This window comes from Thamnophis sirtalis, unplaced genomic scaffold (assembly GCF_051295495.1).
Source record: "Thamnophis sirtalis isolate CommonGarterSnake01/CBP01778 unplaced genomic scaffold, rThaSir2_p1.2 scaffold_2, whole genome shotgun sequence".
In the NCBI taxonomy this organism is placed as follows: domain Eukaryota; kingdom Metazoa; phylum Chordata; class Lepidosauria; order Squamata; family Natricidae; genus Thamnophis; species Thamnophis sirtalis.
The window spans coordinates 139,387,330-139,407,846 of NW_028261382.1; the positions used below are offsets into that span (position 1 = coordinate 139,387,330).

The 20,517-nt window shown below is 38.4% G+C and overlaps 1 protein-coding gene across 1 annotated transcript; it reads right to left on the reverse strand.

The window, feature by feature from the left end:
* Positions 1-4,766: 4,766 nt before the first annotated feature.
* On the reverse strand, positions 4,767-13,664 carry LOC148049200 (DGAT1/2-independent enzyme synthesizing storage lipids-like). Its single transcript, XM_087707051.1, has 6 exons — positions 13,341-13,664; positions 11,567-11,731; positions 8,571-8,764; positions 6,942-7,002; positions 5,910-6,049; positions 4,767-4,871 (listed from the first exon to the last, which is right to left on the reverse strand). The coding sequence occupies exons 1-6, from the start codon at positions 13,630-13,632 to the stop codon at positions 4,767-4,769; spliced, it is 957 nt and encodes a 318-aa protein (XP_087563177.1). The 5' UTR covers positions 13,633-13,664.
* Between the last annotated feature and the right edge of the window lie 6,853 nt (positions 13,665-20,517).

Genomic DNA, 20,517 nt, shown 5'->3' on the forward strand with positions numbered 1-20,517 from the left:
AGACTAGGTGCAAATACCTCATCATAGTCATTGGCTGACTGAGCAAACCATTGTGCTACCAATCTGGCTTTATGGGTAACAGTCCCATCTACACTTGTTTTAATCTTGCAGATCCATTTATATCCTATGGCATGTTTACCTGGGGGTAACTTTACATTTTCATACACCTCTAACTTTTGTAAGGAATTCGGTTCCTTTTCCATTGCTGTTTTCCAAACTGTCTGCTTTTCCTTAGGATACAGGGTTAATTCATGATATGTAGCAGGAACTTTATCTACTTGACACGCTATAGTAACTTGATATCTGTAAGGTGGTCGTGTTACATTAGTTGAACATCTAGGCAGCTCAGGACTCACCTGTGGACTCTCCTGTTTCACCTGCTCCCATTCTTCTAGTTCCTCCTGTACCTGCACTTCCTGTTTAATTGATGGTTTTACTATTTCATCACTAGGGACTACCTGGATGTTGATAACTACATCACTGTTAAATTCCAATTTATTCCACCCAACGTGTTCTATAAACTTAGTACTAACACTGCAGTGAACTTTAGTTGTGCCTTTCTCCCAAAACCTAAATGATCTATTGTTGGCCTCGTAACCTACGAAAAATAACTGTCGAGCTCTATGTTGCCCTTTCAGTCTTACTTGTGAGGGAATATGCACCCATGCTGGGGCTCCGAATATATGTAGGTAACTCAGATCTGGCTTTCTGCCATGCCACCTAGTGAATGGCAATTCACCGGTTGTTGTATTCACCACATTATTTAAAACATGATTACTACACATCATAGCTTCACCCCAGAGTGTTTCCTGCAAACCTGAATCAGCTATCATAGTTCGAGCCATGGCCTGTAATGTTTGCCCCCTTTGTTCTACAAACAAATTATGTTGTGGCCTATAAGGAGCAGAACGTTTGTGGTCAATACCAGCTGTTCTCAACATTTTTTGGAATTTATAGTTGGTAAACTTCGTCCCATTATCAGTAACTACACTGATAACCTTGGCTTTCATCTTTCTTTCCACAAACCTCAGCCAATTAAAGAAATGCTGAAATGTTTCTGTTTTGTTTTCATTAAATAAGAGAAACCATATCTAGAATAATGATCCATGATACTCAAAACATACAGTGGGGCAAAAAAGTATTTAGTCAGCCACCAATTGTGCAAGTTCTCCCACTTAAAAAAATGAGAGAGGCCTGTAATTGATATCATAGTACTCCTCAACTATGAGAGACAAAATGAGAAAACAAATCCAGACAATCACATTGTCTGATTTGGAAAGAATTTTTTTGCAAATTATGGTGGAAAATAAGTATTTGGTCAATATCAAAAGTTCATCTCAATACTTTGTTATATATCCTTTGTTGGCAATGGCAGAGGTTAAACATTGTCTGTACGTCTTTGCAAGGTTGGCACACACTGTTGCTGGTATGTTGGCCCATTCCTCCATGCAAATCTCCTCTAGAGCAGTGATGTTTTGGGGCTGTCGCTGGGCAACATGGACTTTAAACTCCCTCCAAAGGTTTTCTATGGGGTTGAGATCTAGAGACTGGCTATGCCACTCCAAGACCTTGAAAAGGTTCTTACGAAGCCACTCCTTCATTGCCTGGACGGTGTGTTTGGGATCATTGTCATGCTGAAAGACCCAGCCACATTTCATTTCCAATGCCCTTGCTGATGGAAGGAGGTTTGCACTCAAAATCTCACGATACATGGCCCCATTCATTCTTTCCTATACACAGATCAATTGTCCTGGTCCCTTGCAGAGAAACAGCCCCAAAGCATGATGTTGCCACCCCCGTGCTTCACAGTAGGTATGATGTTCTTTGGATACAACTCAGCATTCTCTCGCCTCGAAACACGACGAGTTGTCTTTTTACCAAATAGTTCTACTTTGGTTTCATCTGACCATATGACATTCTCTCAATCATCTTCTGGATCATCCAAATGCTCTCTAGCAAACTTCAGACGGGTCCGGACATGTACTGGCTTAAGCAGGGGACACGTCTGGCACTGCAGGATCTGAGTCCCTGGCGGTGTGTTACTGTTTTGTTACGTTGGTCCCAGCTCTCTACAGGTCATTCACTAGGTCCCCCCGTGTGGTTCTGGGATTTTTGCTCACCATTCTTGTGACCATTTTGACCCCCATGGGGTGAGATCTTGCATGGAGCCCCAGATCGAGGGAGATTATCAGTGGTCTTGTATGTCTTCCATTTTTTAATTATTGCTCTCACAGTTGATTTCTTCACACCAAGCTGCTTGCCTATTGCAGATTCAGTCTTCCCAGCCTGCTGCAGGTCTACAATTTTGTTTCTGGTGTCTTCGAAAGTTCTTTGGTCTTCACCATAGTAGAGTTTTGAGTGTGACTGTTTGAGGTTATGGACAGGTGTCTTTTATACTTCTAACAAGTTCAAACAGGTGCCATTAATAGAGATAATGAGTGGAGGATAGAGGAGCGTCTTAAAAAAGAAGTTACTGGTCTGTGAGAGGCAGAAATCTTGCTTTTTTTTAGGTGACCAAATACTTATTTTCCACCATAATTTGCAAAAAAATTCTTTCCAAATCAGACAATGTGATTGTCTGGATTTGTTTTCTCATTTTGTCTCTCATAGTTGAGGTCTACCTATCATATCAATTACAGGCCTCTCTCATCTTTTTAAGTGGGAGAACTTGAACAATTGGTGGCTGACTCAATACTTTTTTCCCCCACTGTAACAGGCAACTCCCAAACTGGGTTTTAAAGGTACTATTATATCAGCAAAAACAACTTCCAGAGGTTCCTTTGTTTTAAAACCATTCAGTCTGTTTACAGGAGTAACTTTGCTCTTCTCCTGAATGCAAACATTGCAGTTTAAATATTTACTTCATGGTTTTAGTTTTACTGGCGTGGGTGTGGCAGAGGAAGGATACTGTAAAATCTCTATTTCCCCTGGAGAGGGCAAGGTTACTGCAAAATCTCCATATCCTCCCGATCAGCTGGGACCTAGGAGGCAGAGAATAGGTGGGGGTGGAGCCAATCAGAGGTGGTATTTACTGGTTCTCCGAACTACTCAAAATTTCCACTATCAGTTCTCCAGATCTGGTCAGAACCTGTTGAATACCAGCTCTGAGCAATAGACTTTTCCAGTAGGGGCAGTAAGAAGGCAAGTCAGAAGTTGTCATTTAGCATTAGTTAACCCACCTTGAAGGGATATGGTGGTTCAGTGGCTAATACACTGAGCTTGTTGATCAAAAAGGTCGGCAGTTCAGTGGTTTGAATCCCTAGTGTCACATAACGGAGTGAGCTCCCATTACTTGTCCCATTTTCTGCCAACCTAGCAGTTCGAAAGCATGTAAAAATGCAAGTAGAAAAATAGGAACCACCTTTGGTGAGAAAGTAACAGTGTTTGATTTGCCTTTGGCATTTAGTCATGCTGGCCACATGACCACAGAGACGTATTTGGACAGTGCTGGTTCTTCGGCTTTGAAATGGAGATGAGCACTGCCCCCTAGAGTCGGGAACAACTAGCACATATGTGCGAGGGAAATCTTTACTTTTACAGTAACAATTGAGGATCAAAGAGGAAATCTACTTCCTGCAATTTAGAAACTTTATCTCTGTTAAAGCAGCTTAAAATTGTATTTGCTTTCTGTTGTGTCTGAGTCTGTTGAACTACAATTCCCACCCCCTTTAAAGTATTATTACTGGTCTAGGTATTTCATAGCTCTATTCTGAGACAACTGAATTATTTCTGATTGCATACAGTTGCATTAATATGAGCTAAATTTTCATTTCCTGCTATTTCTGTACCCTATTAATTTTTAGTGAATTCGTTTTATGTTTTCTAGGTATGAATTATCCTACCCAGTCTTGAAATATCTGTAAATGTGTTAAAACATGCTTCATATCTAAGTATAATCTTTATTGTCACTGTACTTAAATAAAACAAAATTGGTTTTAACCTCACTGGTGCAAAATTAGGGCAGAAATGAAAAAAAAAGAAATAGAGAAAAAAAGCTAGCATGTGCATGCAGTGATTGTGGTTGTATTTAAAAGTCTGACAGCCCAAGGATAGAAACTATCTTTAAACCTATTTGTTCAGGTGGCTAGAATGGTAGACGTGCGAAGAGACACTGACCAGGGTGTGAATCATCTCTGAGTATCTTCCTTACTCTGCTAAAGCAGTGAGATGTGGTGATGTCATCCAGTGGTGTTAGAGGGCAACCAATGGTTTCTTGTGCCAAATTGATCACTCTCTGCAGCACCTTCCTGTCCGCTGCTGCGTACCATACTGTAATGCAGTATGTGAGGACACTTTCTATGGTGGACCGATAGAAAGAGATTATCAGCTGTTGTTCCACCTGATTTTTTTGCAGGACTCTAAGGAAATGAAGTCTCTGTTAGCCTTTCCAATCACCAGAGACGTGCTGTTTTTCCAGGTGAGATCTTGACTAATAAGCACTGTGTTTTCTTTTTTCTCCTTTTTGAAAATTAGAATAACAGTTGGTGTTATCCAGTCATCCTCCTGTTCATCAGGATTTCTCAAATGTAATTCATAAGAGTTTGGGGGGGGGGGGAATCACACAATACTTTTGGTACCTTAGTATGTAATTTAATCTGGTGTTGGAGATTTAAACACATTGAAGAAATAAATGTTTTCACCCCATCTCAGTCTTGCCCTGACATTTTGCTTTTATAAAGTGCCTGATGGAACGCATGCACTACACATACACACATATTAGCTACATATGCACATATCGTATCCACAAGATTGTTGATGTTATATCACTATTTATGTTTGGCATGTGCATCAAAGCGTTGCCGAAGAGCATGCAATATGTTTCCTGGGATTTTTTGGTGTTTGTCCCGTAAATCTTCTATTGCCCTTTGAGTCTGTTGGAGCAGTGGAATGGCATGGAACAGTGGAGTGGGATGGAATGGGAGAAAAAAAAGAGGAAAAAATTGATTTAATTTAGATTTATGGTTCAGGGACTATTGAGAAAACATCCTGGAACTAAATATACAATATATGGACTCTAACAGAACACATCACATATTTAAGCACATATATAAAATTCTAACTTGCTCTTCATCAGAGTCTTTAACGTACATTTGAAAACCAATGTTATCTTTGATTTCATCTTACGGCAAGATTTTTTCTCTCTTCCTGCTCATGTTATACCATTCATATTCAGATAAATCACATTTTCCTATAAATCTCTAAAAATATGGTGTACAAATGTCTGTCTCTTTTTGTATGCTGTAACCAAGAGTAAGTTCATGTGGGCCAGAATAAGACCCTGGTAAACGGAGTTGAACAGTTGCAGCAATGTCTATAAAATAGAATATTCCTCCTTTGCATGTAAAAACACAAACTTTCATCCCTTTCTCCTTCTTAGAAATGCCCTTGCAGAAGAGTTGGAATTATGCTGTATGGCTGGAGATGGTGTTCAAGCCTTCTTCTACATCCTCTTGTTCTGACCTAGGCCAGACTGGCTGCTGCACCCAGTTGTATAATTAAAAAGCAGAATGCATGCTGATGCCTCTTATTTAATTTGTTCCTAACAGTGGTTTGCTGAATAAACCATAATTGGATAAATTGAAAATATAAACTTATTGGGTAAGAAGAGGTTGAACCCTCCATGATGAAGCTTTAGTGTGATATACAGTATATTTGATGGATATTTTCATTTATACATGCTGTTAATCATATTGTGTAGTTTGAATAAGCGCTGTTTAAACAGTAAGGGATGAATGGATGATAATGTTACATTGACATTTATGTACCAAACACTCAACAATATTTCTGCATATATACTTAGTCTATTTCAATAACTGTCTGCAAATAGTTATTATAGAATTTATAATTTCATAAAGAAGGAAGTTTTAATTTGAATGGAAATATTCTCTTTAGAATAGAAATCCGCTTACCTGTTCAGCTAATTTTTCAGGAGTTATATCTGGATCATATGGAATTGGTTTTCCAATATGGGTTATAAGTTTAACTGGAAACATTCCATACAATGGAAAGGTGAACCATCGGTTTCTCTCATAAAACCATCTCATTGGTCCTGGGTACAAATTTTAGAAAATATGATATGTATATAAGTAGATTGCCAAGAGTTTCATATTTGACTTTGTTGGGAGCCTATATTTAAATGCAATAATTAATGCCAGCAATGAAGTCAACTAATGGAAAGCTTTTGCAGTGTGTAGAAACAAGAAAATAAGCCATCATGTTTGGAACCTTACAGTTTGTAAAATACAACTTAGATTAAAAAGTTATGAAAAAATTAGAGTTAGGAGAATCCTGACATATAAATAGACACACAAATATAAGTAGACAGATAAACAGACAAGACAGGCAGTCTTTCCAGGATAATTACCCATTAATTTACAGAATATGGATAACTTTGCTGAATATCCATAATTTCTGGGTCATCCCTATGTCTTGTAATCCCATGACATCACGTCAGTTATGGGAAATGTATTAAATCAGTTTTTCCACCAAAGCTCTGGAGTTCTGGAGTATGTACATATGTATGTATATGTATACAGTATATGTGTTTGTATATCTGTAGATTTGTAAATCTATATCTAGAGATAGATAGATAAATAGATAGATAGAAAATAGATAGATAGATAGACAGAAAGACAGACAGACAGAAAGACATACATTCATACAGACAGACAGACAGACAGACAGATATCTGAAGAGAGACCATATATAGTCTTTTCACATTCTAGATGAAAACTAATATGTACCATCTCTTAAAACAGTTTTCCTAATAATAAAATAAAAATAATCCCAAATTAATCTACCCCAAATATATTTTTAGTTTACTTGGAACCCAGATTTAGCTATTTTTCATTCAAATTAAACATGGTAAGCAAAGATGCAGAGGTACAAATTTATAGTCTTAAATAAATAACATTCTCAAGAATACATAAAGTTTTACTTACTTATGTTTGCATATGCCATATATCCTTCTCTAATATTTTGTGTAAACAAAGGAATGATTGGCTAGAAGAAATAGAAGAAACAAATAATGAGCTTCTTTTAGTTATAATATGTGAAAGGAATAAAATGTATTGGTTGGACATAAAATACATCAAGTTTACCATTTGCTGAATTAGTTAATCTTTAATACATTTAAAAAGAAAAACATATTTTTCCAGCTTGCTGAGATCTTTATTTGTTTGCATCCCCCCCAAAAAATATACAGCAAAGTTGTGATTTTTAGAGTCACTTTTGAAAGTTTTTTAAAATGTTAAGACTTTGTAAAATTGATTTAAAGAAAGAAATTGAAATTAATTATACCTTCCAGTGTGGAAAAAAGCGTACTATTTACATATCTATAGTGATTCTGTCATCCAGGTCATCATTGCCCAAATGTTTGAAAACATTTTGCTTCTCATCCAAGAAGTTTCTTGGATGAGAAGCAAAACATCTTCAAAGAAAATCCAGAAAGTCCAGTTGCCTCTTGAAAAAGTGTCATGTTTACATTTCATTCTTAAAAGAAAACTTTGAAAGTTGATTACTAGAGCACAGATGTGTACTTTAAATGAGATGTATGACCTGTGGATTGAAAACCTTTGTAATCTCAAATTTAAAATTTGCTAAATGGGTTTATTTTCAATCAATTGAAAAACTAAATTCAACAGTTTTCATATTCACTCTCATAGCCATTTTCCAACTAACTTCCACCAATATCACTTTTGTAAGGGAAGGTAAAGATGGAACTTTTTTGAATATGAACCAGGCAGATATAGATATGCCCACTAATCAATCAAACACACACAGAAACATACAGAAATACCTCACCTGGTTTGAGATCTGATAAAAGGAATTAACATAGAAAACACAAATTAACTGCCTGATTCCACCAAATTTTGCACCAAATTTTATATATCAATGGTTTTCTTTTTTATTTTTTTTCTGGGGAGTGCAGGAGAGCAGCATAATTTTTAAGTTTTATAGGGCAATGACTTTATTTCTAATTTTATGTATACTTGTATTATATACTTGTATAAATAATACTTGCATTATTTATCACTTTATTTTTTTCATTTTTTTTCCAGGAGATGTGGCGAGAGCAGCATACTTTTTATTACAGTCAAATTTGGCATAGATGGATAAGTCATAAGGTTTGTTTCCTGTGTACTGCCTTTAATATCTAATCGTTGATGCATTGTATGGATTGCTTAGGGTTGGATAGGCAATTTTTTACTAGAGCAAAAGGAAACACAACCCTTCCTTCCTATTTTAATTATTACTTTTATTTTCACTACTTTTGTAGTTATACTATTTGTATGCATGACAACATAATGTATAATATATGCATTTATACTTTCATTGTCTTAAATAGTTTAGCATAAACTATTAACTAAACTAAACTAAAAAAAAGTAATTTGAATTATGTGAACTGAAAAAAATAAGATTTTTCTTTTCCTGGTCTGGAAAATCTGATTTGTGGTTGTATGCACCCTCCTGTGCATTAGCAAATAGCTTAAAAATAAATAGATAACATTTGCAAATGCATATTCCACTTAAAGGACCACTAGGAAAAAATATGAAGACAAATGGCTTACCACTTTGGCATCTATAGCTATTTGAGCAAATCCTTTACGTTTTCCCCATATTACTTTATACTGGTTATTTCCATAGTTCTGCTCTCGTAGTCCTCCTGGTGCAATTCCAAGTAAGTGCCCTTGTTTCAGAACGTTTATACACCTTTCTCTTGTAGAACAATCACAGCGATTAATGGAGATGAATCGTTTTAGTCCTGCAAAAGCAGACCTAAGAAATCATCTGTTCTTGCTTGTAAAAGAAAACAGAATACATGTATTTCCATAATAACATAACTCTAAATAAGACCTTGGAAAGGAAAACTGGACTTCACACGCTAGTGAATCAATTTTATTAAGTCGGTAGCTGAGCTAGCAATTGAGTTCCCCAGGCTTATGGTCCTGGGGGATTTCAATTTCCCTTCGCTCGGTGAACACTCTGATGGGGCGCAGGAGTTCATGGCTTCCATGACAGCCATGGGCTTGACCCAGGTAATTCGGGGCCCAACCCACTCTGCGGGTCACATGCTCGACCTCGTATTCCTCTCGGAGCAGTGGACTTGTGATCTTGGTCTGAGGGGTAATGAGATCATACCCCTGTCGTGGTCAGACCACTGCCTACTGAGGCTTGACTTCCGGAGACCAAGCCCCCACTGTAGGGAGGAGGAACCGACCAGGTGGTTCCGCCCCAGGCGACTTATGGACCCCTTGAGGTTCCAGACGGAGCTTGGGGTTATTCCTGATACTCTCGCCCACAGTCCAGTGGAGACTCTGGTTGCTGCCTGGCACTTGGCAGCATCGGAGTCCCTTGACCGGATTGCGCCACTACGGCCACTCCGCGGTGGCGGATCCCGGAGGCCTCCTTGGTTCACCGAGGAGCTCCGGGAGAGGAAGCGCCGGAGGAGACGCCTAGAGCACCTATGGAGGTCCGATAAATCCGAATCGAACCGAGCACTCTTAACAACTTGCACCAAGGAGTACATCAGGGCACTTAGGACAGCAAAAAGATCGTATATTGCCACCTTGGTTGCGTCCGCTGAGTCTCGCCCAGCCGCCCTGTTTAGGATAACCCGTTCCCTCCTAAATAGGAGGGATACAGGGGACCCCTTGCAGGGTAGGGCTGAAGACTATGTCCAGTTCTTAGCGGACAAAGTTGCTCGGTTTCGGTCGGATTTGGACTCCACCTTTGCAGACCCAGCCGAGGCACAGGCGGATAATTTGGCAGACCATCGCTGGGTTGAGTTTCAGGATGTTGCCCCCGGGGACGTGGACAAGGCCATGAGAGCTGTGAGTGCCTCCACTTGTGTACTGGACCCGTGTCCCTCCTGGCTGGTTGCCAACAGCGGTGAGGTGACACGGGGCTGGATCCAGGCGGTTGTTACCGCCTCCCTTCGGGAGGGGCACTTCCCCGCCGCACTTAAAGCGGTGGTGATGAGACCCCTCCTGAAGAAACCATCTTTGGATCCAGCCGTTCTTAACAATTACCGTCCAGTCTCCAACTTCCCCTTTGTTGGGAAGGTTGTTGAGAAGGTGGTGGCCTCCCAGCTTCAGCGGTCCTTGGAGGAAGCCAGTTACCTTGACCCATTCCAGTCCGGCTTCAGGCCTGGTTACAGCACAGAAACCGCTTTGGTCGCATTGACCGATGATCTCTGGAGAGCCAGGGATGGAGGCCATGCCTCCATCTTGGTTCTCCTTGACCTCTCGGCGGCTTTCGATACCATCGACCATGGTATCCTTCTGCGACGACTGCGGGAGGTGGGGGTGGGAGGCACTGTTCTGCAGTGGTTCTCCTCCTACCTCTCGGACAGGTCGCAGTCGGTGTTGGTTGGGGGGCAGAGATAGACCCCTAGGCCCCTAACATATGGGGTGCCGCAGGGGTCGGTCTTGTCCCCCCTACTATTTAATATCTACATGAAACCGCTGGGCGAGATCATTCGGAGGCATGGGATAAGATACCACCAATACGCGGACGATACGCAGCTGTATCTGTCCGCCCCGTGCCAACTCAATGAAGCGGTGGATGTGATGAACCGGGGTCTCGAAGCCGTTAGGGACTGGATGAGGGCTAACAAGCTTGTACTCAACCCGGAAAAGACCGAGTGGCTCTTGTGTTTTCCTCCCAATAATTTGGCTAGTGTTCCATCACTCAGGCTGGGGGGCCAAATATTATACCCCTCAGACAGGGTTCGCAACTTGGGAGTCCTTCTGGACCCACAGCTGACCTTTGATTACCATCTGTCGGCTGTGACCAGGGGGGCATTTGCCCAGGTTCGCCTGGTGCGCCAGTTGCGACCCTACCTGAACTGGGAGGCTCTCACAACAGTCACTCGTGCCCTTGTGACCTCTAGGCTGGAATATTGCAACGTGCTCTACATGGGGCTGCCCTTGAAGAGCATCCGGCGACTTCAGCTAGTCCAGAATGCGGCCGCGCGAGTGATTGTGGGTGCACCTTGGTTCGCCCACATAACACCTATCCTCCGCGAGCTGCGCTGGTTACCTGTTGGTCTCCGGGTGCACTTTAAGGTGCTACTTACCACCCATAAAGCCCTTCATGGTAGTGGATCTGGGTACTTGAGAGACCGCCTTCTGCCAATTACCTCCTCGCGACCTATAAGATCTCACAGATTAGGCCTCCTCCGAGTTCCATCTGCCAGTCAGTGTCGACTGGCAACTACGCGGAGGAGAGCTTTTTCAGTAGTAGCTCCGACCCTTTGGAACGATCTCCTCGTGGAGATTCGTACCCTCACCACCCTTCAGACCTTCCGCACAGCCCTCAAGATCTGGCTATCCCGTCAGGCCTGGGGTTAAAGATTATAATCCGTCCCCACCCGAATGATGAATGTTGCTCTATTTTTAATTATGTATGTTCTATACGTCATTGTATGTATCCCCTCCCACATAAGTTGTAAGCCGCCCTGAGTCCCCTCAGGGAAAAGGGCGGCCTATAAATAAACTTATACTATACCATTTATTAACTCCCCCCCAAAAACCCACCCGCCTAAACATAGTAATTTTTTTACCTGGTAAACTCAAGATCAAATCCTCTATCACAGAATAGCAGAATCTCCCAGTGAGTCTATACAACCTTATTACAAAACAGTGATAATCGATTGGAAAGTTTCCATGATAATAGACAAGAAGTGCTGGTCCTTGGGGTAAATTTTCTAGTCCATAAATCTCATAACCTGTTTTTGGGAGAACAATGAAATGGCTTCAACTTTTTTGTCACAAGAGTTTCCTATGTAAGATCACATAAAAATATGGCATATTTTTCTTATCAAGCTAAATATTTTAAATCAAATGTGCTTTTTGGAACCATCACATTGAATCCTAAAAAAATAAAAAAAAATCTTTTGAGAAATTAATGTTACTGCTTTTGTGATCCTGCACATGTGGCCTAGTTTCCTATAAGTTATTTAGATTCATGATACTTAATGGCATCAAACCTTACCCACAAATATTTTTGTCTTTAAAAATTTTGTCCATTTAAAAAAAATCATTTTTAAAAAGACAATTTTGGTATTCTGTTGATACTTTCCAAAATTCTTATAAATATATAGAATGTATGGGCTTTAGATGGCTTCTTCCAGCTTTATCCAAAGGTGTAGTTAATGGTAATGTTTAACAAATTAACTACAATTTTGAAAAAACATGTTTAAATTAAAAAAGCACATTTGGAGCTTAATATTAAGGCACAGGAAAAATTGTACATGGTAGAGGCAAGGATTAGCAGAAATATTTCTGATTTATTTTAATTTGTTTTTATTTTTATAATTCTGAATTTTTAGGAATATAATGATATGAAGATGTATATATATCTAGCTTAACAGCTGTGAACAGGAAGGCACTGCAGAGAGTGATCAATTTGGCATAAGAAACCATTGGTTGCCCTCTGGATGACAACACCAGGTCTCACTACTTTAGCAGACTAAGGAAGATACTCAGAGCTGATTCACATCCTGGTCAGTGTCTCTTTGCACTTCTACTATCGGGCAGAGGACATCAAAGTATAGCCAGCCAAACAAATAGGTTTAAGTATAGTTTCTATCCTTAGGCTGTCAGACTTTTAAATACAACCACAATCACTCCATGCACATGCGGAAACGTACGAGTAGTTTTTTCTTTTTCTTTCTTTTTTCGTTTCCACTATAATTTTGCACCAGTGAGTCTAAAACCAATTTTATTGTATTTATTTTGAACAATAACAATAAAGACTATACTACTATACCTAAATATTTCTGGTATTTTATGGTTAGTTTTACAGTATACATAGGGTTGATCTTATTATTATTTTAAAATTATGTATGTATGAGACTAAAGATGAAACAACCACATAAGCAGTGTAGACAAAAATCCAGAAATTAGGTCTTCTAGATTATGGAACCATAGAATCATAGGGCTAGAAGAGACTTTGGAGGTCTTCTACTCCAACCCCTGGCCAAAGCATGAAACGTATAACATCTCAGTCAAATGGTTGACCTTTTTATTTTTGAAAACCTCCAGGAAGTATATACGAAGAACCTAAGTCTTTAAGGAAACAAATCAAAAATGTCACCAGAACTAGACTAAAGAAATTGAGTTTGTTGACTAATTGTAGAAGCAATTTTTAAAAAGTGAATTCTATATAAATTGGCAGTATGCAGCCTCGGTTTCCCCTTTATTTTCTACTACATTCTGATGAGATTCAAGATGCAAATGACTGCAGTTAAGGGTTGGCCCCAAGAATTATGTCTATGAGTGAAAATAAATTCCTTATCTCTGCCTTAAAGAATTAATGAAGAACATCCTACTTACCATGCAATATCTTTCCAAAGAAGTCTGTTATCCATGCGTAAATTTTCTTTGGCATATCCCATTGTTTGCTATTGCCATCTTCTGGCAAATTACCAATTTTTTCTAACACATAATATATTAGATTAGTGATATAGAAGAGTGAAAATGCAAATATAAGTGGATAATATAATATTATCAATATTACTAACACTGTTATGGGATACACCATAAAGCCTGCACATTCTTCCAAAATGTAAGTTGGCCAGATGAAATATTCTTTTCCAGGGGTATAGTAAATATTTTCTGCAGTCATGTTTAAACTCAGACTACAGGAATAAAAGTCCAAAAATGTTTTCGTCCTGAAAAAAACCATACAAACATTCTTTAATATAATTACTATTTGCAATATTGAGCTTTCGGATAAGAGCAGAATATCAGAATAGCATTGAATACATTGTAATGACGCTTTCATATAGCCTAATGGAGAAGATTGGGCTGAGATGATAAAACAAATCAAATCTTAGTACAATCAATCAAACTATTGGTACTTTTAATGAAATATTACTAGTATAATTAGAGGCTGACATTAAACTTGTTTTTTTAACCAACCAAGAAAGAAAGGTTTGACCAGCCAAAGGTGTCTATTCAGAAGGGAGTCCTTGATTTTTGAAACAACTTGTGGGTTTTTGTGCATACAAGACGAATCTTGAAATCCTCTGTTAAAAATCTGTCATAGAAACTCTTTCTTCCTGACTGATGTCCATTCTGTCCCTGAGCTTCTACCTCCTCCTTTATTTTTATTAGAAAGGGATCAATTGTAGACTTCTTGCAAGAAACTCACCTTCTGTTCCCTTCTGCTAGAACCTGTTTCATTATGACAGGCATCTCCAAGGCAGAATGCGATTAAAATAGCAATAGCAATAGCATTAGACTTATATACCGCTTCATAGGCCTTTCAGGCCTCTCTAAGCGGTTTACAGAGAGTCAGCATATTGCCCCCAACAATCTGGGTCCTCATTTTACCCACCTCGGAAGGATGGAAGGCTGAGTCAACCCTGAGCCGGTGAGATTTGAACCGCTGACCTGCTGATCTAGCAGTAGCCTGCAGTGCTGCATTTAACCACTGCGCCACCTTGGGATGGTAGTTCTGTCTGAGGACACTAAACTTCAGTAGGCAAGTTAGCTTCAATTAATAGAAACAAACACTAAAATAGGTTTGTGTCTGAGGACATTAATCTTCAGTTGGCAAGTTAGCTTCAAAAGTTTCATCACCATAAATTCCAAAATCCGACTCTTGTAGTTCTACTGCAGCTAAAATATCAGGGATGTTGCACAGCAAAGCAGTCTCCCAGAGCTTATAAAAACATTGTGCTACTCTAACATAGCAAGTGTTTTACTCCCATTTAATATAACTGATTTTTTTAAAAAACATTGGTTATAAATCTAAACATTCTATAGCTGCTGAGTATATTGAGTTCGAGGGGAAAAAATGATGTGCACGGATTCAGCAGAACAGATGCCAAAGCAGCCGTATAAGTATGGAAAAAGGCACCCACTCCCTTAACTGTTCAGTAAGAAATGCTTCATTTAAGGATTTCCTTATACCACTATACAGTAATGCAGAACAGGGTGAAGAAATATCTTGCCTCGCAATCTATCAATCTTTCGCAATCTATTATTAAGAAAATGCTCTGATTTACTGACAGAATGAGTAATAAATTCATTATTCAGAATTATAAATATAATTTTTCTAAAAAATATTAATAATGAATAAATATTTCCTGTCTTTGTTTTCTGTGAGCTAACCTGCTCAAAGAACTTCTAGCAGAATGAGACAGATAGAAGCAATAGCATAACACTATTCCATGCACACTCTGATAGCTGGTATCACTATTAGCCTTTCTTCTTGGCTTTGTTCATAGATGAAATAATATAACAGTAATATTTCAGATTCTACAGATATTTGAAAAGCTACCTCAGAATGGCCACAAAGTCTTGTAATAATATTCAGCTTTTTGCAAAATGATTCTAAGACTCTTCATCCGACCCCCCAAGTCATTTAGAACAGGTGATAAAAATAGTTAATTCAACTGAATTTCCTTCAGAATGAAACAGTAATTTATACATTAACAACCTCTCACTATCCAACTTTTCTGCAATAGAAATATCCTACTGAGGTCAATGTCAAAACATTAAAAGAAAAGTTGTAAATTTATGAACAATCAGAGCATTATTGATTAAAAACAGAAGGGACCCACTGGTATTGAAAAAAAGAGATGAATTTCACCTGCATACACAATCATTACCACCTTCAAACAGCTTGCTTGGAAGATCAATTTTACGCTGATGAAATATGGTTTTTAAATGAATAAATTCTCCTCCCTCAGAGGGTGGAGTGAGAACAAACTCAATTCATAAACCTAGAATTAACCATTCTTTTAGCCAATGCCAACATTTATCTTTAAGTGAAGAACAAGCAGCTTAATAAATGAGAATTAAGTCTGCTTTAACTGTTCTCATGGTGCCTTGTGCTTACCGTAATCAACCTTAGATGACTCCTGGTTTGGTATTCTGCTGAGTTGACATTCCACTTGGTTCAGCAGAGGCAGATTTATCTGAGTCTGAGTCCTGGACCATGAGACCCTTTGGGAGCTGTGATCTGATGTAATCTCAAGCAGGAAGGCATTTTTGGGAATATCAGTTTTTGATATTACACAAAGGAATATCATTTAATTGGATGATTATTTTCTGTTGTGACATCTATCCTTTGGAATGTCTTCCTGAAGGCTGCAACAAACTTTTCCAGCCCTGCACATGAGAAAACATGTCTAGTGCTTGTCGTTCAATGATGGTTGCATCAGTGTTCTTTTTATACATCTGCAAATTTTAACATTTTCCACTTGAATGTGCCTCACCTTCCCCTGTCTCTCAGCAGGAAGTCAGAACCAATCAGCATGAGGGAATGCTCTTCTGCACAACATGCAATTTGGATTTGGGAGATATTTATTTGCATTGATCTATCTGCAGCTCTTTTCAACTTCCAACTTTGTGGCGATAGTTGCACAACTGGTAGGTGCGCAACTCTCTATCATCCTAGAGTCAGATTGGTTCCAATTTTGTGACCTACCAGAAGACATGCTTTTTTCCATTTAGCCTGGGATTTGGGAATGTGTATATGGGCACCTGAAAAGTGGCTGCATTGGTAGGGAAATTGATTACACCATACCAAAGATTATGAGAATTTAAAAAAAATATTTTAAAATAATTTTTGTCATAATGTATTTGGTCATTGCTGTTATATTTTTCTATGCCAGTGAAGTCACATGAGTAAGATGGGCATCTGAATAAATTTAGGAAATCAACAATTAAATAAATAAGGAACAAGAAAAAGAACATTTGTAGCATAGAATAAGAGCAATCTCCATTGATGCCCTTTTATCCATAGAAGGAGAAATCTGGAAACTTTCTGAAAACTGTCTCCAGCTTTTCCCTTGTATGGATAAGAAGGCATCAGTGGAAACTGTTAGGTAAGCTGGGAGAGTGAGTACGTTCAGCGAAGCATTGTGAGAGTTGTGTTGGAGAACACACAAACCAGCATACAGAGACACTGCAGTTTAAATAGGCTTTTACTTTTGTGGAAATAGAGGTATCAGAGTCCATCAACAGTCCAAGTCATAGACGAATAAGACAGTCAGTCATCAACATCTTTCAGTTAAGGGATAATCCAAATAACATAGTCCAGTAACATATAATCAGTCCGGTACACAGAGTTGCTAACTGTTGCAAAACTCAGATCAGATGAGCCCAGCATCTAACAAACAGAGAGAGAAGTAACAGGCATTCTGGCTCCCTCTTACGGCCAATTGAGGAAAACAGTAACCAATCACATTTTTTTATTTTTTTTTATTTTAAACACATAAACACATCAACAAAAACAAACATGTGACTTAAAACAACATAGGAACAAGAAGTTCCATCATATATCATACAGCAGTTCCGTATCGGTTTCTTTACAGTTAGTGTTTTCCCTTCTATACATTTTTATCTTGCATTCATGTTCTCCTTATTCGTTATCCATTTTTATGTACAATTCTATATTTATGCATACTTAGCTATTTATAACAAAATATTGTTTACCTATATTGTGTTTTATATTCTTACTGTCATTTATTCTCTTACATACAATTATAGGTATACATTCACGTAGTTATTCTTTTTCTTTGCCATTCTTATACTTTTGTTATTCCATTTAAAAGGTTATAATATACAGTTTGAATTGTTTTGTTTACCATCCTGAGCGCCTGTTGTAACACCACCTTATTTTCCCTTTCTTTTCTCCCTCCCTTCCTTCTCTACTTCCTTCCTTCCTCCTCTCCTTCCCCTTCTTTCTTCCCTTACCTCTCCCCTACTCCTACTCTCTCTCTTCCCCTTCCTGCCCTCTCTCCTTCTCTTTCTCTCCTTTCCACCCTCCTCTCCTTCTCTTTCTCTCCCTTCCACCCACCTCTCCTTACCTCTTTCTTATTCCCTTACCTCTCCTCCATTCTTCCTCTTCCTTTCCTACTATCTCTCCTTCTCTTTCTCTCCCTTCCACACTCTTCTCCTTTCCCTTCCTTCTTCCTTCCCTTCTCTACTTCCTTCCTCCTCTTATCTCCTTCCTTTTTCCCTCCCTTTCTTTTTCTATTGTTATAGGTGTCTCTTTCAAATCTCAGTTTATGTTTTTTGGGGATGGTATTTCCACAAACCCATATAGTTTCGTATCATTTCCTTTTTTCTCTTTCGTTCTACAGTCTATATGTCAGCCATCGTCCTGATTTGATGGCTTATTCCAAGTAATTCAGTCTGACTACTTTAATTTTCTGTGCTAATTCCTTTTGAGTTATTAAATTGGTCTGCCCACTCATTTGGTTCTATTTCAATTTCGTCTATTTGGTTACATAGCCCAGATGAAATCCAAGCCCTGTCAATTCTTACTTCCTATATACAGGCTATATCTTTTTTCAATTTCTTAAGTTTATTAAACATCTGGGCTCTTTTTTTTTTTTGCATTCAGTCCATTCAAGTTTATCAAGATAATTGTTATTTCTTGATCCATGTTTAGCTGTTTTTTTTTACTTCTAGTTTGTAATTGACTTTTCTCTCTCGCGCCTTTGTTCTCTGCTCTCTCTCTTTCTTGCCTGTGTTCTTCTCTCCTGTTTCTTTCCTTGTCACCTAATGTTTCTTCCTCTCAACCCTACTTTCTAGTCCCTCCTTACTTCTTTGTTCTTCTTCCGCTTTGCTATATCCTTAATAGAATTTCTGTGCTTCTTCTGTATTCTCTATCTTATATCTTTTTCCTTGCCAAGATATCAGAACTCCTTCTGGTACCAACCATCTGTACATTTTTCTATTTTTATTTAACTGGTTTGTTAAAAATTGATACTGCCTACGTTGTTCCCGATTTCTCTGTGGAATCTGTTTGAGCGTGATCAACTCTTTTCCCTGTAATGTAATCCATCTCTTCTCTAGTTTTTTTGTACACTTCATCTCTCGTTGTTTTTTTTTTAGCAAATCTTACATGCACTTCTCTCGGGAGTCTATGTCTTCTGGCATAGTTAGTATGCGCCCAATAAGCTTCATCGACTTCTCCTCTCAATTCTTGTTCTTTTCTTTGGAGAATTTCAGTGAAAATTTCAATCATTTTTCTTTTCAGGTCTTCTTCATTCTCTTCTAGTATGTTTTGGAATCTTAGGTAGAATGCAGCTCTTTCATTTTCAAGTCGGGTTATTGATATTTATAGTTCTTTATTAAGTTGTTTATATTCCAATTCCATTTTTCCAATCTTCTGATCTGCTTGTTCTATTTTTTCTTCCATACACTGGATTTTCTGTTCATTAATTCTATATACTTTCAATTTTGTCATCTACATTTTGATAGTTCCTTTCAATTCTCCCATTCATTTTTCATTTCTCCATGATTCCTCCTTATCTCTTCATGATTAGTAGTTGTCACTTCCTGGCTTTTTGCCAATGTCTCTTGTATCATCTGGAGCATCAATTGCATACTCTGCATTGTTGGAGCTGGCCCTATTGTTCCTGCCATCTTTTCACCTCTCTCCAACCCCAACGCACTCTCAATTGATCTTTGATTTGAGGAAGGGGGTGTGGCTGAAATCACATTGGGTGTAGTTTTTTTCACTAATTTTATTGAAGTTGCCATTTTTATCCCCATATTTATCCTTGCCCACAATTGCATATAAGTTTTACTTTACTTCTACTTTATCAGTAATATAAATAATATAAGTAATTGTATATTTCAATATTTAACAATAGTTAACCTTCCATAATATCATGTTTCAATACCTGAACATTCCTATATAGTATTCAATTCTATTTTGGTCCTTAATTAATATATATCATAGATTTATATACCACACTATTATCTTATACCAATAGATGTCTCTCAATTTTATCATTAATGCAGGTATTCAATTCTAGTAGTTAGTATGTATGTATGTATGTATGTATGTATGTATGTATGTATGTATAAACTTATGTCACCGTTGGTTTTCTTGCATCAGATTTCAAGGTCCAAATTTACAGTCCACTAGGTGTCACTCTCCCCTCACAGAGACTGTTAATATCCAGGTTTCCAGCAAAGAAGTAAGGAAGAGGTCCCTTCGAAAACATTCCTCTCTCTCTGACACTGTTCCGAGGCAAATAAATATCAAATACTTATAAGTTCAACTATTCTTTGGGGAAAAACAAAACAGCAGATGGAAGAGTGAGAAGAAAAAGAAAAAAACAACTAAACTACCAACCCGATTGTTAAACAGTCTGAGCTTTCCAAATCTTTTCTGCAGATATTATTTTCTACTCCTGTTGTCCATGCCGGGTTTTCGTTCTCACTTGGCCAATTCCTTCAAGTTATTCGGGCTGTCCCTTCCAACTCGGCAAACTCAGCTTCTCTGCTTCACTTCTTTTTGGCAAAAATGAACTGCAAAAACAGTCTCCTTCCCAGCGCCTCCTTCTTTCCAGCTCACCCTCTCTGCCAATTTCGCGTTGACCTCTTCTTTGGGTTGTCAGCAATAGTAACAAATATCCTAATTTCAACTGCTTCCCTCTCTGTTTCCTTCCTTCTTATGCAGTCACCATTGCTGGTCCTAACCAAATGGAAGGATAGTTCCTGGTTTTAGTTTTACTGGTGTGGGCGTGGCAGGGGA